This window comes from Carassius auratus, unplaced genomic scaffold, assembly GCF_003368295.1.
Source record: "Carassius auratus strain Wakin unplaced genomic scaffold, ASM336829v1 scaf_tig00002576, whole genome shotgun sequence".
In the NCBI taxonomy this organism is placed as follows: Eukaryota; Metazoa; Chordata; class Actinopteri; order Cypriniformes; family Cyprinidae; genus Carassius; species Carassius auratus.
This window is the reverse complement of record NW_020523459.1, coordinates 100176-126803: the sequence shown is the minus strand read 5'-3', so window position 1 is coordinate 126803 and position 26628 is coordinate 100176. Positions and strand designations below refer to the sequence as shown.

General features: G+C 37.5%; 1 protein-coding gene across 4 annotated transcripts; it reads left to right on the top strand.

Annotated features, from left to right (window-relative positions):
- The first annotated feature begins 1633 nt into the window (after positions 1–1633).
- LOC113069844 (oxysterol-binding protein-related protein 9-like) lies at positions 1634–25729 on the top strand. Of its 4 annotated transcripts, XM_026242896.1 has the most exons (24): positions 1634–1782; positions 3547–3597; positions 4939–5017; positions 10913–10986; positions 14582–14677; positions 14771–14818; positions 15050–15079; positions 15172–15222; positions 15764–15802; positions 17734–17827; positions 18015–18119; positions 19638–19797; positions 20146–20252; positions 20616–20734; positions 20816–20901; positions 21271–21445; positions 21552–21636; positions 22509–22619; positions 22706–22769; positions 22883–23023; positions 23241–23319; positions 23401–23492; positions 24134–24269; positions 24676–25729. In XM_026242896.1, exons 1-24 carry the CDS (start codon positions 1672–1674, stop codon positions 24748–24750), a joined length of 2208 nt encoding a protein of 735 aa, XP_026098681.1. In that variant the 5' UTR covers positions 1634–1671; the 3' UTR covers positions 24751–25729. The 4 variants fall into 4 exon arrangements, with proteins under 4 accessions (XP_026098681.1, XP_026098682.1, XP_026098684.1 ...); XM_026242897.1 differs by lacking the exon at positions 15764–15802; XM_026242899.1 differs by lacking the exons at positions 1634–1782; positions 3547–3597; positions 4939–5017 and adding an exon at positions 9874–10025.
- Positions 25730–26628: the final 899 nt, after the last annotated feature.

The window sequence follows — 26628 nt, the reverse complement described above, 5'->3', positions numbered from 1 at the left end:
TTATCTTATTCATTTTTTTAATAACCATATTTCAGATATGATCATACTTGTCACTGTATTATGTAGTATATTACCTGTGAGACAGCCTCCTGATGGGATGTCTCCATTAGGCAGACCAAGTCCAGCAAAAGAAGAAAGTTGGAAATAATCTTCATCATCCAGCAGCATGTAGAGTCTGTCTTGTATACAAGGACCTTTGAATTCCTCTGCTTATGACATGCTATAGCATTTTCACCACCCCCTTAATTACTTTATTTTTTTGTGTGTGTTTAAGGTATCTGTTGAAACAAGACTGTTATACAGGGCGGATAGTATGTGATGGGTTTTATGATATATTGTAATGTAAAGGTGGAGATCTGTGTGTAATTTGCTGGCAGATTAGGCTGTTCCTGAGATTAGCTTCATACACATGTCAGTGAGATGGATGAAATTCTCCATCTATAATTGGAAAGGCACTTTGCAGGTATTTCCTGTGCACAGTGAAGCTCATACAGCGGGAAGATGTGTCCTATGAGTCAAGGCTCACAACAGACCAGACCAGAGTCAGGCGAATGTGTGCAATGGAATGCAGTGAGGATTTTGAGGAAATTATGTTGTAGAGAGTTCTATGAGTTTATTCCCTTTTATATGGGAAGACCTGGTGAAATAAGAGTAAGCTAATGCATTTTATTTGTAATAACTGCAATTATTGGGAATTCTATTCAAAACACCATCGTTAATAATAATAATAATAATAATAATAATAGTAATAATAATAATAATAATGATAATAATAATAATTATTATTATTATATCATTACTATATTAATAATATTAAATAATTAATAAAATCAAATTATATTAAATTAAATAGTTTAATTTAATTAATTAAAAGATAGATAGATAGATAGATAGATAGATAGATAGATAGATAGATAGATAGATAGATAGATAGATAGATAGATAGATAGATAGATAGATTATTTTTTAGTTATTATTGTTATTCGTTAATTAGTTATTATTGTTATTCGTTAAATTACGAATTTACGTACAAATTTACGTTAGTACGGAAACAAGAAGAAAGGAACGTTTGAGTTTGTGACATGGTGTATATATTAAATAGTGGTGTAATGAACACTAGAGAGCAGTATAGATCAGTGGGAGAATTCATAAGCCATTTGACCCAAAGCAGTACGATACATTCTATTCTATTCTATTCTATTCTATTCTAAAAAGCGGGGTTGTTATAGAAAAACATTACTAAAAATTAAAACATTAAGCATTACTTGAAATAAAATACACGTTAACTGAAATAAACTATGTTATTATGAACTATGAAAATGGAAAATATAAAAATGATTAAATGCAGATGTTTACACAAAAAAAGACTAATCAAACTCAAACACCGTTTGTTTTATATACATAAACAAAAAGGGCGTTCAAATATATTTTAAAAACAAAATCTCAAGACTATCCAAACCTCTATAACACTTTTAGCTGCATATATCATGTAAAACATTATGTTATTTGTAGACAAACATTTCTACAAAATCTATGTATTATTTAAGTTATTGCTTCCAGAAGTCATCCTTCTAATTTTATAAAGTAAGGCACAGTTCAGCATGTGACGTCAGACGCATGGTTTTTCTCGCCGCGCGCTCCTCCCCGCGAGCACTAAGGCAAAGTGTAAAAATGGCGTCCATCATGGAAGGGCCGCTGAGCAAATGGACTAACGTCATGAAGGGGTGGCAGTACCGCTGGTTCGTACTGGACTATAACGCCGGGCTGCTGTCATACTACACTGTAAGTTTTTCTTTCATGGCTACAAGATATGAGAGATGGTTGATCGCTTAGGGACCCGTTCCATTAACGTTTAATGTTGGGAAGCAAACGAGCACTCGTAGGCCTGTCAGGAGTTGGGAAATCTGGTTGGGGCGGGGCTTATCTTGAGTGACCGTGACTTCAGCGAGTCCGGGCTTTGCCGGGAAAGCCGTTAGCCAATGAGCAGCTAGACTCGACGTGTTGTCAGCGGGAAGGCCACCTCCCTTGGAAAAATGCTTACAGTAGTATAGTTTGCAAAAATTAAAGGGTGGAGGCGTCCACATGTGACCGCTGTTTTGGATGCGTTAGCTGCAGGATATATAATGTCTTAACACACATTTATAGCTTTCAGACTTCACCCGGAAAGCTCTATAATGTCCAAACACAAGATAAATAGCTAAGATAAGAGCTGCAGTTGCTGTCAGTCAATCATCCACAGCTAGAGCTGTCAGGTTTGTTAATATCTACATATAGGCTATATCATTTCTTTTGGTCAGTAATTGTTTATTGGCATTAAATAGGTAAAAATTAACTATTCACTCTGATTTTCTTGGTTTACTGTCACGCTAATACTGCATGTAATCATGATCCAACAACTGAAACTCAACTGTCAAACAGGGATATTAAACAGAAAGCGTTTAACAAATAAGCTATGGGTCGCTTTCAGGAGCTCCCTGAATTCAAGTGTGGTGCTGTGTTACATTGCCACACCTATCAAAGGTTTCCTCACTACTAAATATTCCACAGTCCACTGTTAGTGGTGTTATAACAAAGTGGAAGCAGTTGGAAACAACAGCAACTCAGCCACAAAGTGGTAGGCCTCATCAAATCAGAGTGAGGTCAGCGCGTGCTGAGGCGCAGAAGTCGCCAGCTTTCTGCAGAGTCGGTAGCTACAGACCTCCAAACTTTGTGTGGCCTTCAGATTAGCTCAAGAACAGTGCATAGAGAGCTTCATGGAATGGGCTTTCATGGCCGAGCAGTTGCATCCAAGCCTTACATCACCAAGTGCAATGCAAAGCATTGGATGCAGTGGTGTAAAGCACGCCGCCACTGGACTCTAAAGCAGTGGAGAAGTGGTCTCTAGAGTGACCAATCACGCATTTCTGTCTGGAAATCCGATGGAAGAGCTTTGGTTTGGTGGTTGCCAGGAGAAAACATCACTTGCCTGACTGCATTGTGCCAAGTGTGAAGTTTGGTGGAGTGTTGTTTTTCAGGGGTGGGACTTGTCCCATTAGTTCCAGTGAAATTAACTATTAGTGCTCCGACATACCAAGTCGAGTTTGGACAATTTCATGCTCCAAACTTTGTGGGAACAGTTTGGGGGTGGCCCCTTCCTGTTCCGACATAAAAGCAAGGTCCATAAAGACATGGATGAGCAAGTTTGGTGTGGAGGTGCCTCAACCCGATAGAACAGCTTTGGGATGAACAAGAGCGGAGACTGTGAGCCTATGAGCTAACCTCACAAATGTTCTTCTAGAAGAAGGGTCAAACGTTCCCATAAACACACTTCTAAACCTTGTGTCTTCCCAGAGTAGTTATAATTTATATTAAAAGGCAAATAGTAATGTTAAAAGCCCTGTCTATTTTCTACTGTATGATGCAAAATCCAAATTGTTACATGTGTGATCATAGAGCCAACAGTTTGAGAACTTCTTAAATCTTCATTGAAGCGAGACTTGAATGCATTCCATCCTTTTGTTGGTCATTTATCCAAATGCTCCTTTAACACTCAGTCTCCTTCTTCAGTCCAAGGACAAGATGATGCGTGGCTCTAGAAGAGGCTGTGTGCGACTTCGGGTAAGAAGCTGTCTTTATTGCCAAAGCAGGACTTACTTTTTTATTTTATTTCGATGATTAACTGTCTGTGCTTGTCCTCATTCTGCCATTTATTCTTGTTTAGTAATGATAATTGAACCCTAGCTGCTGTTAAGAATCTGCCATCAGGATATGAATGTAGAATTTCAAAAAATGATCTGACTTGTTTTTATGCTGTATTGTTGTTTGAGTTTGATTGCATCTAGTATGGCGTTTAAGGTCTTCCTTTTGGTGTCCCTGAAGTTTTTCTACATCACATTTAGTAAAACATTTCTGTTAGGACCACGTTTAGTATACAATGATGCTAAAACAATCAAAAGTCATCCTCAAGCTGTTGTATCGATTCTTTAAAAGCTCTTAGTATGCCTCTTCAATGTAAAACAATGCTGTTAAAAACTCTTCACCAGTAGATGGCGCACTCTTCAGTATAATATGCAGAGGACAGTTATGAAATATGTCAATTTAATGCAGGGAAGAATTATTCTAATATAGCTACAGAGTAGAATTAATGTGTTAAATCTAAAGCTGCGTGGTATTATGAGTATTTTAGTTGTAGATAACAGCTTGAGATGCCAAAAGGATGAAGATAGACACATTTTTTTTCTGAAAACAGCTTGTAGTTAAATTGCAAATTTAAGTGTTAGTTAAAGAGTTTTGTGTATCTTATTTAATGTGAACGTATTGCATAGCTTAAATCAGTGATGTAATAAATAAGAAATTGGTTCTCCAAAGTGCCTGAGATTGAGCAGTTAACTTAAATCTAAGACGGACGTTAAAAATGCACAGGGCGTTGGCTTATTTTTCTCAAGGCCTGTGGTCTGATCTGAGCAGTTATTGCTGTCTTCCTGTCGGTAACCAGTAAACACACTGCCTGGCATGTCTGTATTTAAAATAAAATAAAAAATAGATTTTTTCCTTTATTTTCGGCATTTTCTTACTCAAAACCATGGCATGTTTTCAAACTGTTCTGTTTAATGTTTTATAATGTTATAAAGGCTTTTAGATTTGTGAATGATAGTCTGGTTTAGTAGTACATCAGGTCGTCTGGTCCAGTTGTATTTACTTAATGCACCGATTTTCCCTCACACTTTCTCTCCGTCCTCCCTTTTCAATTTCCATCTCCTTCCCCTTTTTCCCTTTTCTTCCTTTTCCTTGTTCCCCTCTCTTTCTCTTACTCCACCCATTCTCTCCCACCCCTTTCCTTCTCTTTCTCTCTCTCTCTCTCTCTTCTCATGTGCGTGAGGGAGGGAACTGATAGAAAGAGAGGGAGCGAATGACGTGTCCCTCAGTCTGAATGGCTTTCGCTGCGTTCCTTTTTTGCAGGGAGCTGTGATTGGAATCGATGACGAGGACGACAGCACTTTCACCATTACCGTGGACCAGAAGACTTTCCATTTTCAGGGTGAGGTCTCCATTCTCTTGTTCTTCTATGGCTTTTGTCTCGTCCATCTCCTCTCTCATCTTCTGTTCATTGGTACCTCCTGTTGTGTCGCTTTTAACCGGTGTTTATAGTGCGACCATCAGCCGGCTGCTCACATGTGCCCTGTCTGTCTTGCACACACTCTCTCTCTCTCTCTCTCTCTCTCTCTCCCCATACTGCTCATCCCTCCTCTCCTCTTTCCACTCTGTTTATTTTTGCTCTTGCTTACTCATTCTCCCCCACATGCTCTTTCTCATTTTGATTTTAAAGAGGATTATGACATCAGTAACCAGAATTCTAATGCAAACACGACCCACTCGCGTCAGTTGCATGCGCACAATCCGTACATGCATTAGGCCTGGTGCATTTGTCCGGCTTATCTCTTGTGACCATTGACGGGACGATCTGCAGATTTTGTAGTTTTATGAATTGAGATCAGAGACTCTCGGATCCGTGTTGAATATCTACTAGGAATTTCCTTGGAGCTAGAAGAACTCTTCGAGTAGAACAGACAGTCTCACCGCAGTGTTACTCAAAGCTGCTGGCTGCTGAGCTCCAGGTTTTTAGCCTCTAGCCTCCACCTTTTCTCACTGGCTCATCTGTCTTCCTTCACCTCCCCCGGCATCTGCTCTGCCGGGGGTGCGTTCACTCTCTCCATGCCCTCACCCACTGCTATGTTCCGACACTGTATGCTGTGGCTTTACTGTAAGAAGGGTAAGGTCACGCTCAGCTGGGACTCATCTGATTGCATCTTCTGCCGGGACCATTTATCATTGGGGTTTGCATTAATGATTAATTTCAAACATGCTTTGTTTTTATTTACACCTGGAGTTGGCTGGTTGCGTTAACTTTTAAGCGTTTTATTAGTTCTCAGAGAGTTACAGGTTTGAAAATACGCACTTGGCGGCACTATGTTGAGTATGTGAAGATTGTAGCTTTTTTATTTATCAGTGATCGTTTTAGGCTCTTTCCATCCTGCGATAAGCTTTCATTATGAAGATTATTCTCACTCTCTTTATTAAATTTCAGTAAAATTAATTACCGACCTGCTTTGGCATTGTATGTCAGTTGTGCTGTGGAATGCCAATCCAAAAAAACCCAACCTGACATGCCAGATTTCCTGTTGTGCGTTTGCATGCGTGTATTTCAGTGAGTGTAAGTGTGGAGCTCAGGCTTTAGTTTCAACGATCTTTTAAACCCTCTTGAGATCCTCAGGGACTCATCCTATCAGTTCTCATATCTCCATTGCAGCAGCAAGAGCCATTTACCCCACAGCAGAATTGGTTTTGTGCCTCCTGATATCAGTCGACCGGAATCACAGCACAATTAGCTTGTATCTTGGTTATTTTTAGATTTACAAGGTGCCACATTGGGCTCAGAATGGTATATTCTTGAGTAAAGATCTTGTTGAACACATGAGCAAATGAAGATTTGAATGTTGTTGTTGTTGTTGTCCGTAATAGTTTCAGATGGCATGCACACAGTCTGTTCATGAAGCTTATGGTATGGTGGGCTAAAGCTAAAAGCTATTTTGATAACTGCTTAATCTGAAGATTACATTCATTGAAAGGGAATATCCTATTCCTATTTATTCAGTGTTTTAAGTGGTGTCAGAGGGTCTCCATTACAGTGCATTTTGGGGTCAGATTGTTTTTTAGTTTTTTTTTAAAGAAAGAAAGAAAGAAATTAATGCTTTTATTCACCAGTGACACATTAATTTGATCAAAAGTGACAGTAAAGACATGTATAATGTTACAAAATACTTTATTTAAAGTAAATGCTGTTCTTTTGAACTTTTCTATTCATCAAGGAGTCCTAAAAAATTATGCAAAATGGTTTCTACAAAAATACTGTTTTCATAGAATAAGAAATGTTTCTTGAACACCAATTTGGCATATCAGAATGATTTTAGAAGGACCGTATGGCACTGAAGACTGGAATAATTAATCTATGCCGTCGCAGGAATTAATTACATTTTAAGGTATATTCAAATAAAATTGAACATTTTTATTTTAAATATTTCACAGTACTGTACTGTACAGTACTTTACTGTATTTTTGATCAAATTAACACACACTAAGTGAACATAAGAAGCTTCATTCGAAAACATTTGAATGGTAGTCTGTAATCAAAGTTCTTGATTATTATTATTTTATTGATTATTATAAACGACAGATATTAAAGATGCTGGACTTGTCTGATTTTCTACTGCTTCCTATTGAGGTCTCTACAGCCTTTTGCAAATGGCTTTGCTTTTCTTGAAACCGATTACCATTTGTTTTGCATGTTGTTCTATTGAAGTTTGGCTTTGCAATGCTAAAAGGTTGTTCTGATTTGTGCAGTGTTTGTGGTGAGTGCAGGGTGGAGTGATTTGTAAAGTGAGATGTGTTCAGGTTAAACTTAAGCAAAACTCTGCTTTTGTTTTTCTTGTTTCAAAATGAAACATCATCAGGATTAGAGCAGGCTGCCCACGGAGATAAAACCAAACAACATGCTGCTAAGATGTTACAGGGTAGTAAGAACAAAACCTTGCTCTAGAAATGCACCTGCTTAATCTAAATATGGTGTAATGAACACTCGCAGGACAGTAAAAGCCATGTGAGCTTAAACTTTCATAGTGGTGAATGTAAGAATAAAGTTAACCTCCCCACTCAGGTGAGTTTGACCGGTCAAGACGGGTATATATGGAGAGGTTCGCACAATGTCAGCCACAGAGACGGCTCAGAGGAACTGTACTTGCTATTTAGAGGACCATCCATAATTTATCATACTCTTCTGTGGCCCAATATCAGTGTGGCCTGAAAGCCCCTTTATATTCTAAAAGCCTCTACCTGACTTCCTCTCAGACACTTGACTGCAAAAAAAGCAGATAAAAGCTTTCATTGTCAGACACTGAGCTCCTACTGACAATTGTTCAACATTTGCATTCATGCTCTAGAGGGGAAAGAAATGACAGCGAGAGAGAAAAGAAGTGGAACAGTTGCAATGAGGAAGAATGAGCTACTGGTGTGTGTTTTCCTTTCTGTCATCAAACTCTCATGTTTCCGCAGGATGGAGCTGGCAGTGGAAAGACGCAGGGAGTCACATGGAAGCTGCAGTGATTTAGTAGAGACTGCAGGAGAGCACACACACACACACACACACACACACATGTGCTCTCTTCCAAAACCTGCTGAGCTAAGCAGCCTTTTAAAGCTCTCTCCCAATACAAAGGCCTTTTCAAACTATAGATATAAGGAAGCTCACTATGTTTTCCGGACAGATGGACACACACCAGGGATGCTAAAGAAATCTGTATATTTCCCCTATTTTTACATTTAGATGACCATTTCCATAATCTAATAGTCACTTTAAGTTAATATTTGAAATACTAGATTTAACAGTAGTGTTAAAAGCAAGTCTATTAGTTTTAGTGTCCATTTTTTCATACTGTGTACATTCTAATAATTTAAGTTTTAGTGTTGTTTTTTATTGTTATTATTATTATTATTGTTTGTAATTAAAAATAGATCTCTGGCTTCTAAAAGGTTTGGGTCAGTAGCATTTTTGTTTTTGCTATTATTCTGCCAAGATGCATTAAATTGATCAAGAATTACAGTAAAGGCTTTTACATCGTTTCAAAAGGTTTCTGATTTGAATAAATGCGGTTCTTTTGAATATTTCTTTTCATTTCTTTAAAAATAATAAGCAGCAGCATTGTTTTAAGCATTAATAATGCAGTAATAAGAAATGAGCACCAAATCAGCATAAAATGATTTCTGATTTGAATAAATGCGGTTCTTTTGAATCTTTCTTTTCATTTCTTTAAAAATAATAAGCAGCAGCATTGTTTTAAGCATTAATAATGCAGTAATAAGAAATGAGCACCAAATCAGCATAAAATGATTTCTGAAGGATCATAGACTGGAGTAATTTTAAATTGGAAAAATATTTCCCAATATTCATGTTTTTACTTTATTTCTGGTCAAATAAATAAATGCCTTGTTGAGCATAATAGACTTCTTTCAAAAATAAACTTTCTTAAAGTCTTACTGACCCCAAACTTTTGAATGGTAGTGTAAATAATTTATTCGTGTCAGCCAGATTTTTTTTCTCATCATTGCCACACACACACACACACATTCTTTTGACTCCTCTGACTGTTACGCTTCACTATTCTTTAACATCTTGTAGTAACTTAGTGGCCAGTCTGGTGAAAACATCCTGCTGTTTAACAGCTGCTTGTGTAGCAGAAATGTATTTAACGTTCACTACGTTTAAAAAGTTTGTGTAAATGATTAGACCGTTTGTTTGAGTCTCTCTCTTTCTCTTGCATACTGCTGGGGTGTCATTAGAAGGGCACATTGCTTAAGGTGCCCTCATTCCAGACTGAAGTCCGCTATTGCTCTCCAGTGACACACTCCACCTTTCTCTCCGTATATAGGGTAGAGATGGGGAGGGGAGCAACTAAACACTGAATTACATTGTGCAAAATAGGTAATGAAATAAGTTAGCTCTCATGCATTTGCTCAAAGAACATTCAATTCAAGTAAACAGCAGTTTAAGTCTCAGTTTCTTTGATGATATTTGCACTGCATTGTTTATAATTTAATTTGTATTATTAAATATATATTGTAAATGTATAATTTATTGCTTTTAATAATAATGATTTTTTTTATTTCCTATTCTACTCAAGGTTTTGCTGTTGCTGTAGTCTTTAGGTCAGCGTTAGCATGTCCTCACTGCCAAATAACGGACAACTGCAGTGTTTTGTAATCAATTTGACTATCTCACCTAGTGTCATCTCATTGGCTAGCGAGTGGAGGTAGCCTAGCATCATGCATCATGTGATCTCTGCTCTGATGTGTCAGTAGCGCAGGGAGGTGCTGTGTTTGTTTTGGACGGTGAGTCTCACACGGATCTGGGACTTTGATTTCAAGCATGTTCCATTGATATAGGATGGCTTTGGTGGTCCTGTGCAAACACTAACTGTGCTGTATTTTATAAGCAGGTAAAAGTTTTTTTTTTTTTTTGAGGACGTTAAACCAGTTGTATTGTAGATATTTCTGGTTCAGGTTGTATAGATTATTAACCGATTCCATGGATCTGTGTCAGTTGTGATTGTATGTGTCAGATCTTCTTTGTGCTTTTAAAAGCTTTTAGATTTTTTTCTGAGCTTTGAACCTTCATCCATCGAAGCTATATGTTACGTTTGGAGTGCTGTTTCTCATCTGTTCCCTGAGGGATTGGTTAAAATGAATGACAAATGGCTGTTAGTGAGAGAGTGAGACTTTAGGCTAATATATTATCTGTCTATATGCTTTATTATTTACTGAAAACCGTCTCCTTCACTGAAGCTCATGAATCTTGCATGTGTATCATGTTTGATTGTGTGTAAACATCAATGAGAAAGTTCAGTGGAATTAATTGAATCATGAGGGTGGGTAAACGAATACAGAATTTTATTTCAGGTCAACTTTCCCTTTAATGGTACATCAGTTTGTTGCCCTGACTGTTAGAATCTCCTACTTGTATTTTATGCTGTAGGCTGTAAAGTTTTATGCTTGATTTATAGACCTTTTGAAATGCAGAGGCTGTGTTTTTAGCCAGATCTTGGCTTCTCTGAAATGCCATCTTTCTGTTCTTTAAGAAGCTCAGCCACAAAGCGTTATTTACCAGTCGTATTTACACAAGGGCAGAGGCTTTCATTTGTGTGTTCCTGTTAAACTTAAACCACAACCCTGTTTTGTCTTCGTGAAACGCGACAACAGAGCTGTAGTTACTGCTGTCACCTTCACAGTTCCACGGCAGGGTCATTCTCCACTCTCCATTTCACATGCTGTGTGTTGTCCGTCTGCTTATTACTAATGGATGTGTTTTTGGATGTTCCCCCCTCAGCCCGTGACGCAGACGAGCGGGAGAAGTGGATTCATGCCTTAGAAGGGACGATTCTTCGGCACACCCTTCAGCAGGTAAGAGCCACTTCAAGGCCACATGAATGGTCTCGGAGAGGTGAAGATTTTTTACTTTTATAAAATAAATAATAATAAAAGTTGTTATTATTACTGTTGTTGTTATTTCTTTATTGCAATAAAAAATGTAAATGAGTAAAATATTTAATAAAAAAAAGTGTCCTTTCATTAGCATAATGTGTTTTTAATTAGATTTTGTGAAAAGATTTGCTTTTCTAATGATCTGAAAACTACAACGAAATAAAGGCCTGAAGAGGAGCTCTGAGTGTATTGAATGCGTTATACATGCCCACCTGCTCCGTGCCAATAGAGGAAACGAGGACAGGCTGAGATGCATCATGCAGCTTTAGTTAGTTTTTTTCCATCTTGTAAATAATTTATGAATTTTTCATGCTTGTTTTTTTTCCCTCTCCCTCTGTATTCTTTCCCTCATCCTATCCTCTCAAATATCTATGCTCCTTCAGTACCTTTAGTCCGCTGTTATTTTTTAATTTTGTAAACCTGCTGACTGGCAGCTGCGTGTACCTACATGCGGAATGTGTGCAGCTATCCGGTCACATGATCTCCAGCAGGCAGCAGCCAATCACAGCTTTGCTTATTCAGCCAGCCCCTCCTGTGCAGCAGATGGCAGGTCCAATCACAGCACAGTATTGTGTTTTCTACAGTCTGTAGAGCTTATGCTACTACTTCTTTTTTTTTCTTTTGAGGAAGTATACTGTTCCTGATCAAGAGTGTTTTATAGAACATCTCTGAATCAGCCGGAAAGTTGATAGGTATTTGTTCACCTTATTCGCCCCTCCTTTAGAGGAGGAACTTACAGGAAAGGGTGTTTCAACTGATACTGAAAGTGTTTCTATGAGTGTGGTCAGATTTGTGGAGGCATGTCCTGCAGTGGCAAGAACCGAGTGAGTATCTTTGTTGAAATTTACTGATGCGTTAAATGTTACTCGTGTTGTGTATGTGTGTGAGAGTGTGGAGAGGTTGGGGTGGGTGGGTGGGTATGTTTACGAAGGCAGGGAAGCATTTGCGTGTGCAAATCGAGAGGGCATGGGTCATACGTGCGTAGTTACTTTTCTACTAACTTGAGATTTGCAATCTCAGCAACATCATGAGCACATGAGTTTAAGTCAGACTTGTGTGTTTGCTTTTTCAAATGTCTCACTGTTGTGTAAAAAGACACTACAATAGCCTATACACCCCAGATGGCTTAGTTTATTCACACAATTAAATATTCTCTGCAGTTGTGTTGGATGTTCAGATTTTCTGCTATGAGTCAGACTGAAAGAATGGGATCAGCTTCCTGTCTGGACCGTCTGTATGTTCAGGATTGTGTTAACCGCTACCATGTTACTCTCAGCATGCCATGGCTTTCCTCAGCCAGGCACAGGATAAAATAACTGTAATGCTCTCTTTGGGTTGCAAATGCTTGTTAAGAGGCATTTTGGCAATTTGTTCATGCTAAAACAGTAGATTTCAGGGCTGGGAGGTGAGATGTTTATGGTGCCTATAGGATATGACCAAGCATAATTAATAGAGAATTGTGGATCAGTTCCCAGGGATTATGCATGTCAGTAAAAGCCTATGCCAGATATATTAACATAGTAGTTAAATCCCACATTTGTTTGTCCCTTAACCGGAAATTGTTTCCTTATTATTATTATTATTATTATTATTATTATTATTATTATTAATGTATTAATGTATTAATGTTCGTGGTCGGAAATACAAGTTTTCCTGTGATTAATTTCTTGAGATTGTGTGGCTTAATCATTTAGGTTCATTAATAAAAGTGCAAATTGTCGCGCTCAAAATTATTGTTACACATATTTAATTTGCTGAAATCAGCTACACTGACCCAAAATAATAACATATTACCCTCTGAGGTTATTTATGTGCTTTTTTTGTTCCACAAAATAATGAAAAAGACTTACATTACTGTTTGTAATATTCTCTTTTATATATAAAAAAAAATAAATGCTGAAAAATTCCAATACTGACTCCGTATAATAATATTGTTGCTCCGGCATGACCATAGTTGACCTGAATGATAAAACTGACCATCTGTCTGATACAATGGCTCTTGTTGCAATGCTTAAAATGTGAAGTACATTTGCAAATTGTGTTATTTGTTGTCACAATGTTTCAGGCTTTCATTCCAGCTGTTAATAAATCCTGCTTTCATTGTTTAGGGATGTGGTTTATAAAAGCCTTCCTTTACCTCATACATCACAGAAGTACAAATAACCTTTTATTGTGCATTTACATACATGTGTTTGCAGTCAACTCGGTGAATCACATGCATACTGATATTCCACTTAACCTTTGATTCCTGAGCGGATTTGCTCTGCTCCTGGAGACTTTGACCTATTTTTTAAATGTTTACCGTTTTGACCTGAAGTTAGCTGCCCAAGGCTGTTGTGCATTTTCCCATGCAATTCAGTTTGGCCAATCTCCATTGTTAGGTCTTTCATGAAGGCCGGCAAGACCCAAATCTCACGACAGTGATCCCCAGACCAGGGAATACCTCTCTTGTGTAGGTTACTGCCAAGTTGTGCCAACATTGCCTGTGCTATCAAAACTTCACTCCAAAGCCACCTAGGCTAGCTGCTATTAGCTTTAGACTAGTCTGACAGTTTAACTGAAGAGTTCTCGGATAGCTTAAGGTTGTGGTTATGCTACTGATAGAAGAAGTAATTCTGGTTTGCCTTTCTAATAAGTTTGCCAGATTTCTTCCGTGTTACACTAATAATATTTAAAACTGTTGTTGTAGTTACAAGGAAGCGATTCGAAGGGTTTAGTCTGAATTCACTTGTTTATTTCTCAGAATTTGTTTGTTATGAGTTTAGAAAGGATTTCACACCTCATAGGAGAAATGTCATAGCATGAAGCAAGTGCTTTAAAAAGTAGTTATTTGTTGATCTGTGATATCCTTAAAGGAAAAGGAAACTCATTTTTATTTAATGGAATTTTATTTTAAAACGCACTTCCGTTTTAAAACTGACAGTTCTGTTGCTTGGTTAAGTAAAACTGAAATAATTCCATGAAAAATCTTGGTTAATTTTGTTGTAATAATAAACATTAATGTTCAGGTATGCATATCAGTCATGACAAGTCTATTGGTTATCTTAAAAAACCTGGGTATTTTTTGTTTTTCTTTTTTTTCAACCTTGAATTGCTTGGATCAGTTACATAGAAAGGATCAGAAATATTCTAATGATCAGCTGACCTCATGTCCTTAAAACTTAGAGTATTTGTGCGGTATTTGATGTGCATTGGATGACTTTTTAGTTTGTTTTTTAGTTCTGCTTTCTAGATTTCTAGTATCACTAACCATTAATAAACTATCACAGCCTGTAGCCTTTATTCTGCAGTTCAGTTCAGTTCAGTATCCGTTCTTCTTATGGTCTGATCTCTGTTTATGCCTGTTGTATAATTGTGTAATTCAGTTAAAGCTGTTAGAGAGCAATGTGAAGACGCAGGGAGCAGTTCTGCTCGGTTCCTCTCGAAAGCAGAACGTGACTGAACTTAGGACACCATGGAAGCTTTTATACACTGGAGAAGGACTGAAACTGTTCCCTCTCACTTTCACTTGCAGGAGGCAGAGACAGGATTCGTTCCCAGCGTTCAAGACTTCGACAAGAAGCTAGCTGAAGCTGATGCGTATTTGCAGATTTTGATCGACCAGTTAAAAGTAAGGCTTTTTTATCAAAAGACCCAGAAGTACCTTGCATTTTACATTTTACATACATTGCTGTCTAATTCCTTCTCTTGTTGCATCATCTAGCTCTTCGATGAAAAGATTAAAGACTGCAAGGAAGATGAGTCGCGCAGAGTAAGACATGATCATTTTATTTGTGTCATTAGAGATGCATCGTCTAGCAGAGTCACTTTAAGCCTATTTTAGGTGATGAAACTCATGAGACTGTCATTTGATCTCAGGCTTTCTTTTCTGCTTTTTTTTTTTTGGTTTTATAAAGGTGCATCTTTGTTTTTTAATTCAAGGACATTTCACAAATCTAAATGAAACGGTCCCTTTTCTTGTTTTTTATTGTCTTATTCACAGAAAATTGAGAACCTGAAGGACACAACTTGTGTAAGGGCATCTGCACCTTGACCCTCTTAATGGATTTTGGATTTCAAAATTGGTTGTGGAATTCATTTTCATTTCTTGTTTTTATTTTTTAGAGTATGGTAGAGTCCATCAAACACTGTATCGTACTTCTACAGATTGCCAAGGTAAGACGCTTGTATCTTAAGCGGAGAATGTTTTTGCAACTTTGTTTTGTCTGCCTATTGTGTTAATATTTATCTGTCTTGTGCAACCCAACCTGTAATTTTCCTTAACCCTGTTAATGTTTATTTTGTCTGGCTTATGAACATTCCAGAAGGTACCATATTAATGGTTTGGAGAGGTGATTCTTCTACACTAAGCCCATGTTCACACAGCAGCAGAATATGATTGTCAGGCTTGTTTTACATTGCTAAGTATAGTTATTGAGCTAAATATTTGACCTTGATTGTATCACATTCATTACAGTGTATTATTTGACTCCTTTAAGTTTTATTATGAACTGGGACCTGTTAGTTAATACAGTTGAGAATCCCAAACACTGACTGTGTGAACATAGCCTGAGAGATTCAGGAGGTTAAAATACCTTGAGTGACCATTGTTATTGCTTCAAATTAAAGCAAAGACCATTTGCATCTTTTGTGGCTTTCTCCCAACTGTGGAGTTGCCTTATTTCTCAAATTGTGTTTTCTTTTTCAAAATTTGAAGGATCAAAGTAACGAACAGCAACACGCAAACGGACTGATAGTAAGTTTTGACACTCCTTAGCAATGAAGTAGTCTACTGTAAATCAAACAGTGCTACTGTTCTCTCTTCCACTAAAAAAAATCATGTTTTTAAAACTGAGATGTGCATGGCCCTGATCGGCGGGCTCTGTCCACCACATCTACATCTCTGTCTTTTTTTCTGCTTTCATTCTTTCTTAAACTTCCTGTCGGGTAACTCTGGACCTGTCCTTTCCTGTGGTCATGATTTGCAACAAATTTAAACCTCAATACTTCTTTCCATCATGATTGAACCTAACTGCTTAAACTCTGCAAACATAAGGCATGCAGAATAATCTTTTTTTTCCGTTGACACACATGCTATTGAACCATGTAGGACAAATGAATACGGATCTATTACGACCTACCCAGAGGCTCTCATTGGGTCAATAACAAACAAGGCTGGTGCTGAAGTGACATAATCACCAACTACGTTTAATGCTCCTCGCAGACTGGTTTAGTTTGAGTTGAAAATCTAAAATCTTTGCATAATGATTTATGCACATTACAGCAGCACATTATTTTTTAGAACATGAAACTTTGAAAATTCAGACAGTATTTAAGGACTTCAACCACATGTTGTATTCTGTTTTTGGAATCTTGAGTTTATTCCTTCTGAATCTGTGATTACCTGAGTGTCTAATCTCATTCTAGTGTTTATGTGTTCACTGCAGGGCTGTAATGGCTCCAATTGGCTTTTGATTAAGAGCAGCAGCCTCTGTTGTGGTACAGCGAAAGAGATTATTCAGAACAACAATCAATTTTAAAATTCCTTTTGCAGAAAAGCCCCTCCAAACTCATTTCACTCACTCCCCTGCATGCCTTCTTTCCCCCTTGTGTGTTTTCAGGTAAAGTTACCTCCCCGCTGTTCCCTGTGACATCAGTGTTTCACTGCTGGATAGAGATTTATCATTCTGCCTTGACTATTTAGTGTATGATATGCAGGATTTTGGGATGTACGTGGGTGTAAGGCTCAATAGCCTTGTGTCTGAGTCTGTGCCAATTGACAGATGCTCGGTGTTTAGTTACCATAAGGCAGGGATTAATTCATAGTGATTATTGCATGTGAAGAGTCAGTGTGACAGACACGGGCCATAGCTGTGAGGTGGCTCATTTAGACACAATGTATTATAAAGCACTGAATCGGATTTACTTCAGATCTTTCTCTTGATTATCAAAACATCACTGACTATTTCTGTGTGGAAAGAATGTGGACTCATAAAATGGTTCAAGACGACATGAAATGGTAATGCATGTAACTTGCATAATATGACATCTTATTGACATACGACATTCATTTTATGCAGCCTTACTGAAAAACAAGACTAGTCTTACTGACCACAGACTTTTGAAGTAAAGTGTAGTGTAAATGATGTTAATATCATGATTTCATGTCTTTAACAATAAATAACAATATTTTACTATTTCATGAAGGAAATCAGAGCATTGAAGAGTCAACTGGAGATTTTTTTCAATTAATTAATTGTGCATGTCTGAATTTATCACTTACAAATGGATATTTAAATCTTTTCAGCACCTTAAAGGGATAGTTTAAGGTCACTCTTGTTGTTCAAAATCAGCATTTCTTCTGTGAAGGTGTCCTGCCCACTCTGAAATGAAAGTTTATCATACTTCTAAAGGGCGTCCATCATTTGTTTTCAAAAGAAGAAAAAAAGGTCATTTAGATTTAGAACAATATTAGGGTGAGTAAATTATGCCAGAATTGTCACATTTGGGTGAGCTATCCCTTTACACAGTTCTAGTAACTGAATATCACAAGTCATTGTTTCCCCTGAGGATTTCTGTGATAGCTGGCTTGGGCAATGAAACTGAAAACTCCTATGAGAGGGTGTATTAATAATGTTTTTTCCTGTGAGAGCTGTGTTTTTTCATCGTGTCTGTTGTTCTCTGCAGAGCACCATAAACCCAGTGGATGGGGTATTCCAGCCTGCCCCTCTCAACACATCTGTAGTTAGTGCCATGCCAACACAGACCACTCTACCCACAGGTGAGCTGTCTTTCTCAATTTCCTTTCTTAATATTGTTGTGTATATATATATATATATATATATATTAAAGGTTTCTTGGAAGCTGTATTCTATTGATTTGAAACCTCGGAGATTAGATTTGGTATGCAAATTTTGTGGGCATTTATAAGGGCCGATGGCATATGAAGGGTGTGTGTTCATCCATAGATGGAGCTCAGGTGTGTAAAACCGAACAGAGGCCTTCTTCATTACCCGTGGGCCCCGTTGTCACGGTGATGGGCAGCCTTCAGACCCCCACTCCCAACAGCACAGGTACGAACCAACAATCACATATAGTGTGTGTATGTTATGTGTTTATATTTATTATATATAGGCAGATGCTTATATTCAGATCAACAAATTACTATTAGACTTAACTTAATCTTAGAATGAAGCTGAATAGTTTTTGGAAGAAAACATGGTATTTAGGTTGAAGCTAATCTGACTACTCCTTCAACGTGAGCAGAAGCAGTATTCCCGTAGTGTTCCTCTGCAGTGGGGATGCAGCCAGAGCTGTTCTCTACGCAGTCGGCCTGTTCTCCCCTGACTGTCATTAGTGCTGGATACAGGGGCTCCGAGAGTTCAGGGAGAGCTGAGCTCAGCAAGAACACAGCCGATCGTTAGCACTCTGGACAGCAATGCAGGAAAAACTATGCATAAAACACAGTCAAGAACTCAAAAGTGCAGACTGTGAATCAGGGTTTCTATTTATATTCATGTTGAAAGTGCTTGTGTCTTTGTCTTATCAACACAACCAAACATTTTGTTTATTAGGCTGACAGCATCACAATAATATGCATGCTTTGTCTTGCTAGCCATTTTCTGTTGTGTTGCTACCTTCCTGTACTACATTTCAAAATTGTGTAATAATTACTAGCATTTTGAAATATGTTTTTATAGATGTAAATGTCCTCGATTACTCTAATAATAAAAATAAAATAAAATAAAACATGTCCTTTTCCATTACATTTTAAATTAAAATATATAAAATAATTATTTGATATCAATATAGTTTATTATATATATTACATATAACAGTGCATAAATAGTAAATCAAAGATGTTTTATAGTTACTCTAATAATAAATGAAAATGATAAAATAATGCTAATAAAGCAGGCTTTTTATTTTATTACATTTTAATTACATTTTTCATTAATATGAATAAAATTAATAAAATGCTTGTATTTTAGCATTATGTAATGCTAAAATGCTAGCATTTTTTACATATTTTTTATATTATGTTAATATCCTCAATTACTCTAAAAAATGTTTTTTATTTTATTACATAAGTTAAAATGTATGAAATAATTACAATCAATTTCAATAATACTAATGTTAATATGTAAAATATGACCTCATGTGTTGGTGTCATAATTGAAATGAACCAGTGAAGAGTGATGTCAGGGGTAAATATTAAATAATCAGCTTTTAAATTCTGTTGCTTTGTTGGTCTAACGATTATTCTGAAATACAATTTGTGTCTGTGTGTGTTGAGGACTGTGAATGTGATTTGTACAAGGTGTCTGGCATATTTGCAGTTTTTAAAACTAGAGCTTTTGCTTGTGAAATAAGCTATGGATGTAGTGTATTACTAAGCATGTAGATGAGCTATTTATTTGAAACCCACATGCCACCATCTTATGCAAAAGCACAAAACCTCAACCCATATCTGAATTACACTGATTGCCGGCCATGGTATTGCTTAAATGACTGTGGTTAAGTCGTATTTCCTCTGCACACTTACATTTATTCTCACATTTATTAGTTTAATTTTCGTCCTGTGGTTTTAGGGAGTGGTCCTTCAGCTCCCAGCAGCAGCGTGACTTCGCCCAGTCACATGACCGTACCACCCCACACTGTCCCTGACTTCTCCTATTCCAGCAGTGAAGATGAGTTCTACGACGCTGATGAGTTTTATCAGAGCAGCACCTCACCAAAACACTGCATAGAGTGAGTTAAACACACACACCACAACGAAACATGAAATAGTGTAAGTAACGTACACATGCACACACAAAAACATCTGTATAATTAAAACTCACTGAAGTACTGCTGCACAAGTAAATTATAGTAGCACCTGCCCACATGCACTTTAAGTAACACTATATTATGTAAAAACCGTACTGCTTAGAGATAAACACACTCCCACCCACTATTTACTGCAAACAAAAAGACACACAGTCGACCTAATTAAAACGGTACATGTGCATGGACTCACTTACACAAACAAACGCTAGCTTACATTGCCACATCATTTATTCTGGAATAAGCTGACGTGATATTCTTGTGTATCTGCAGTCCGAAGAGATCCGCTGCTGTGAACAGTGACGATAGCACAGCCCTAAAACGGCCAGACACCAACGAATCAATCAACTCCTCCATGTCGAATGGCACCACTGATGCAGGTACACAACACACACACACACATGCACGTCCCTCACGCTCAAGTTCCCCAAAATGCATTGAAGCAAATTTATTTTTATTTGTTTTTTTATATATATTTAGATTTTAACACCCTTTTAACACTTAACTAGAGCACCTTGAAAAAACTCACAATATGTATAGTATAATTAAGATGAATAATAATAATAATAATAATACATTTGTTTTAATATTATTTAAATAAGAATAATTTAAAAAAAATCAGTGTTTTTAAGAAGTCTCTAATGTTCATCTAAGTTGCATTTATTTACTTAATACAGTAAATACATTAATACTGTGAAATATTATTACAATTTAACAACTGTAACTGCGGTGTGTTTTTTCAGATCAGTTTGACAGTCACGATGAGAAAGATGATGATGGCGAGGGTGAATCTGTGGAAGAACACAAAAGTGTCATCATGCATCTGCTGTCTCAAGTGCGCCTGGGCATGGATCTCACCAAGGTAAACACAAACCGCCTTCTCTGTCTCACATTCCCATCTCTCTGTAATTTCTACCTTTCAGTCCATCTTTGTCATTTTCAGGTTGTCTTGCCGACATTTATCTTAGAGCGGAGGTCGTTGTTGGAAATGTATGCAGATTTCTTTGCACACCCGGATTTGTTCGTAAGGTAACACTCGTTCTGTCTTATCTATAGATCACGCAGCTGTTCGACCATATGGACTTATCATACTTAAGTCTGATAACGGCAGCACTGTAATAACTGATGAATTTCGGAGTAGTAAAGCTAAATTTCTGAGTAGCCAGTCAGCAGCTGAGCTGTTTCCAATGTACTGTTCTAGTATTTAACTTTTGACAGAATATTACATTGCTATTTTATTTTATATCTCACACAGCTTTGCAACCAAATGAGCTGAGGAAAAATCTAACATGCTCTACTAGAATAGACTTTGCTCTCAAAAAAAAAAGTGGGATTAATTCTAAATTGATTTGTTCAAACAGTGCATTTTAATTAACTGTTGATTGGCACATTTTGCAGTATTGCGGAGCAGCAGGATCCAAGGGACCGCATGGTGCAGGTGGTAAAGTGGTACCTCTCAGCCTTTCACGCTGGCCGGAAAGGATCTGTGGCCAAGAAGCCCTACAACCCCATTCTGGGTGAGGTGTTCTTCTGTCACTGGGACCTGCCTGAATCTGAGGATCCTGCTTCTTCTGTGAGTGTGGGTTCGAAGGTCTAAAAAAAGCCAAAGTTTGCAGTATCTACTATAACAGACTTTATTACCATTTTTCTTCTCCGTCACTCACTGTCCGTCTTTCTAGGAGTCTGTATCAGATGGGCCATTGCCGTGGTGTAGCAAAAACAGTGTGTCATTTGTGGCAGAGCAGGTTTCTCACCACCCTCCTAGTAAGTACTCAAATAACTAATTTCCAACTTTATCCCTGAGTATGCCTAACTAATTTAATTTATCATAACCACCAGCAGAAGAAAATAGATCCACTTTACAAGTGTAAGACTTGAAGGACCTCAAAGCCCTTTCTCACCTATCCTTTTCATCCACTTTCCTTCCTCTCAGCCATCCTTTCTTTCAGTCCGCTCCCTCAGAATGGTCAATAACATAGTATAATATTCACAGTCAGTTTTAGCATAATTTGAATTTTCTCTGGGCGACTGGTATAATGGTCTCAATCTTACTATAAGTAGACTCAAAGGTAATACAGATCCTAAGAGTTTAGAAATATGTGTGTACTGTAGAGGGTGTGCCATTTCCCTGTGTCTTTCATGCAAATTACCATCTAACCCAAAACGTGTAACTTTCCACGTCTAGGACTTGATCAGTGCACATTCCAATTGTTAGGTCCTGTCTCCATTTGGGCAATGTTTGTCTTGGTCTTAAGTACTTAAGAAAATGTTGTTGAGATGGAGCATAGGGCACACCAACTGGATCTTTAGTGGATCTTTAGTACTTAGACTGTAAGGGCTAAAAGGGAATTTTTAGTTAGGTCAACTTGATGTTGTTTGACCGACCTAAATAGGGTGAGCCTAACCCACTTGTTTACTGTAATGTAACTTTAGCTAAGTGTATATGTCAAACCAAAGCTACTATCTGAGAAAGTAATGTTGGTCGGCTTGTATCTTAGTAGTGGTCTTCACCTCTGACTAGAGATAATGTTTAATTAGTGATTTTATTTATGAAACTCTTTGATAATATTAATGCATTAATCTGTTGTGATCTTTGGGTAAATTGACAGTTTTCTATCACCTTTGTCCTTTTGCAGTATCTGCGTTTTACGCTGAGTGTTTCAGCAAAAAAATCCAGTTCAACGCCCACATCTGGACCAAATCGAAGTTCCTTGGAATGTCTATTGGTGTCCATAATATTGGTCAAGGTAGTCGAGGACATTGTTACATGGTGATAAATACACATTAGTGCTGTAGCTGTGCTTAATTAATTGTCCTCTCCTCTCCGCTGCAGGTTGTGTGTCTTGTCTTGAATATGATGAGCACTATATTCTTACATTTCCTAATGGCTATGGGAGGTAAGCATTGTTCTATTTCATCATCGCTTCATCACACTGATGTGTTTAGATTTTTAGATTTCTAGAGGGGGAAGTGGGCGGAGCGTCTCATCCATCCCACTGTGCTCCAACAGGTCAATCCTCACGGTTCCATGGGTTGAGCTGGGTGGAGAGTGCAATATTTCCTGTTCCAAATCTGGCTACAGTGCCAATATAGTTTTCCACACCAAACCGTTCTATGGAGGAAAGAAGCACCGGATAACTGCTGAGATATTGTAAGTCAAAGTGACACTGTCCATAAATTCGCTTGTAAAGTAGCACTTGAGTCAAAAGATTTTGAATAAGTGAATAAATGTCACTTCTTTAACCCATGAGGTGAGTTTTCTTTCATTATTACAGTAAATTCATGCTAATAAATTTATATGCAAGTGCATTAAGATTACTGTGCCTTGAGAGTATGTAATAAAATCCTCATAATATTGTCCTTTTTAGTGCTCCCAATGATAAGAAGTCATTTTGCTCCATAGAGGGAGAGTGGAATGGTGTGATGTATGCGAAATGGGCTACGGGGGTAAGTTTGATCACTAGAAAACAAGAAAAGACAGTACATTCAAGAATAAAATTGAAGTAACATATTTCTTTTTCCTCTCAGGAAAATGCACTATTTATTGATACAAAGAAAACCGGCATTGTTAAGAAGAAGGTGCGGAAATTGGAGGACCAGTTGGAGTATGAATCCAGAAGGTGTGTAGGTCTGAGTTTTCTCTCTCCCTGTTTTCTAAATGTTGTTTCCTTCATAAAGGTTTTCCATAATGTGAAACTATTTTCTCTCGAGCTCCAGTGCAGATTCAAACTCTTTTTTTTTTTTTATCTCGGGCTAGCCTCCTTGACAAGTCATGGGAAACCAGCCTTAAAAACCCATTCGAATTTTGTGTGTGTTATGAATTAAGATTAATCCCTCAGATTCTGAAATCTAATTTGTATTACCAAATGAGTCTTATTTTCCTACTCCATCTGCGAGGCTTTTTAAAGTGATTTGCAAAGTCCACATTGAAAATCTGCAGTTGAAATTTCCATTAAATCTGGGTATAAACAAAGTTTATAACAGTTTTAGGATTATCAGGATGCTGATAATATAATGTGCAATGGGAGAATGCAAAATACAAGCATTTTGACTAGTGTACTTTTGGAACACACAGTAAGCATTTAATTCCCAGTTCAGTTTTGTTTGCAGCTGGCTTATTTGCTGGTCTTCGAAATGCTTTGTTATTTTATTTTCTCTGGGGGACCTGCTGAAGTGATGTTTTTTTATTTTGTTTTCTGCTTGGGTACCTTTGTGAGATGATCTGATGCAGACTGCTGTTATTTCTCTCTCTGGCTGTCAGTTTGTGGAAGGACGTGACTACGAACCTGAAACTGAGGGACATTGATGCTGCGACGGAAGCCAAACACAGTCTGGAGGAGAAACAGAGGGCGGAGGCCAGAGAAAGGAAGGAGCAGGACATGCAATGGGAGACGAGAGTGAGTGTGCTTAAGTACACGCACATGTGGAGGGGAAATGTGCCGTGAGATATAATGAGACTGAAATATGACGCTGATAAATAGTCCTTAATTAGTTCCTGTTGCTTATAAGCAGCATGTTCTTCCTCTGAATGTTACCCATGATGCACATAGCCGGATGTTTAAAGAGCCCAACAGTGCCTGACGGTTTACAAATTCATTTTCTCCAAACATTCGTCAGCTTTTTCCCAAACCAACCAACTCGTGTTTAATTTAGCAGTCAGACCGTCCTATATGTTTACAGTCTTGTTTTTAGCAGGAGCTGTTTTGCTGAAATGTTCCTTGGAGATATTAGAACATGCATTAATTGAATCTAAAACACCTTTGACCGAGCATCTCGATTAACTTTGCCTTTGTTTCCCTGCAGCTGTTTCATGAGGATGGTGAATGCTGGGTCTACGACAAGCCTCTCCTGAAGCGAATAGCATCGCAACGACACTGAGGCCGTCTCCGAAAACCACAGAGTCTAGAGAACAGAACTCTCTCGCAAGCCACTTTTCTTATTCAGCCTTGGAATGACTAACGAATGAACCCTTACAGCTTTGCATTTTCGATGTTTGAACGAATGACAAGAAGAAAACCCACTTACTCTATACAAATGGAAAAGACCTCCCTGCTCACTAGTTCAACACTTCCAGCTCTCTATTACATCTTTGAGGAAGAAAAAACACACACAGAACACGTGATCAGAAGCCCTTTAGCATCGCAAATCAAACAAGCGGCAAAGAACGATCCCAGCGGACGTGTCTCTCTCTCTCCCACTCCTAAAGGGTTGAGGTGTTTTTATCGAACAAACTCTGAAAACTACAGCGTTCTGGATCTCAGGGATGTAGTGGACTGAGGATTGAAGGCTGTATCTTAATGTTCGAAAAGCCTTAACGTTGGAACCACAAAGTAAACAAAATGAGAACCTGGTTCACATACTGCTAGCTACAGCTGTTTATTTATATATATTCTTGTTTTCCTTTTATCTTCTTTCTCTAGGGCAATAGTAACTTTGAATATACATACATGACGGCAACCATTCCCTTTATGTTCCACTCCATCACCATGAGTCTTTTAAGACGAAGCGGTTTCATGCCCCAAAATCAACAATGTGCAAAATTTACTATTTACAAGACGGGGCTGAAATTTAAGAAACTTTGCCATGGTTGTGTTCCATTCCGATTATGTTTTTTGTTTAGGCGGGGTGATTTGATATGCTCTCTTTTTTTTATGATAGCTGTCTGAGTGTCCACATAACTTATCAGGATAGTACAAAGTTGGACTGTCCAGTAGGAAATCGTAAACGTGCACAATAAAACGATTTGACAAATCTATTCTTGCTGTGGTCAAGCAACATTATCACAAATTGCCCTGCAATCTCTCTTTCTGTGAAATGTAACATTTTAATCCAAATAAATATATACGTTTCATAGTCATGCATCGGAAAGATGTGATTCTCTTCTTGAAGGTAAAAGTAACCGTCTGTGGATGTATGGACTCCTGGAATGACATCTATGCATTGTGTAACAATATCACGCAAAATCAAATTGAGCAAAACATTATTACTGCTACAGCTTTAAAAAGCCACTTGCTCTTCATATTCTGTAGTGAAATGGGAAAAGAGGCCTTATACAGTAAATTTCACTTTCACCTAGAGTTGCTTTCCAGAAGCAATCCCAAAAAACTTTTTCTTTGCCTGGCAACGATTGATTGTACCAGATTTCCATGTATCAAAGAATAATATTAAATCTCAGTGAGACCAATTTGTGTGAGAAGGTTGAATGAATTTCTTCTTCCAGACGTCCAGAGTTGAATGATGCTGTAGCGGTTCACTTCATTTGTACTTCAGGGATTTGTTTCATTTTGATTTCCAAAGTAATGGGAATTAATAAACATCTAAAGTCGTAGTTAATGTATTCTTTATCTAGATATATTCTGTTTTTTTTAGTGACTATAAATTAGTGTTTAAAATTCTTATTGGAATGGAAATGGAATGGAAATTATTTATTTGAAACAGGGACAATGCACAAATAAACATTAAACTTGTTAAACAAGAGAATATGTTTACAAATTCTTATTCATAAAAGAATGACTGTGAAAATCATGTAAATTGTGGGAATTCTTTGGTCAGATGTGTGGGAACCTCACAAGCCATGTATAAAAAGTACACAATATTTCACAATAACTTAATATATAATAAGTCTTGTTTACTATAACCTTTCAAAGCTAAGAGATAATTATGTACAGACATAATGAGTGCAAAACGTGAATGTTCTCAATATATAAGTGCTTATGGAAACTTGTTTTGCACACAAACAGACTTGTTATAAATAAC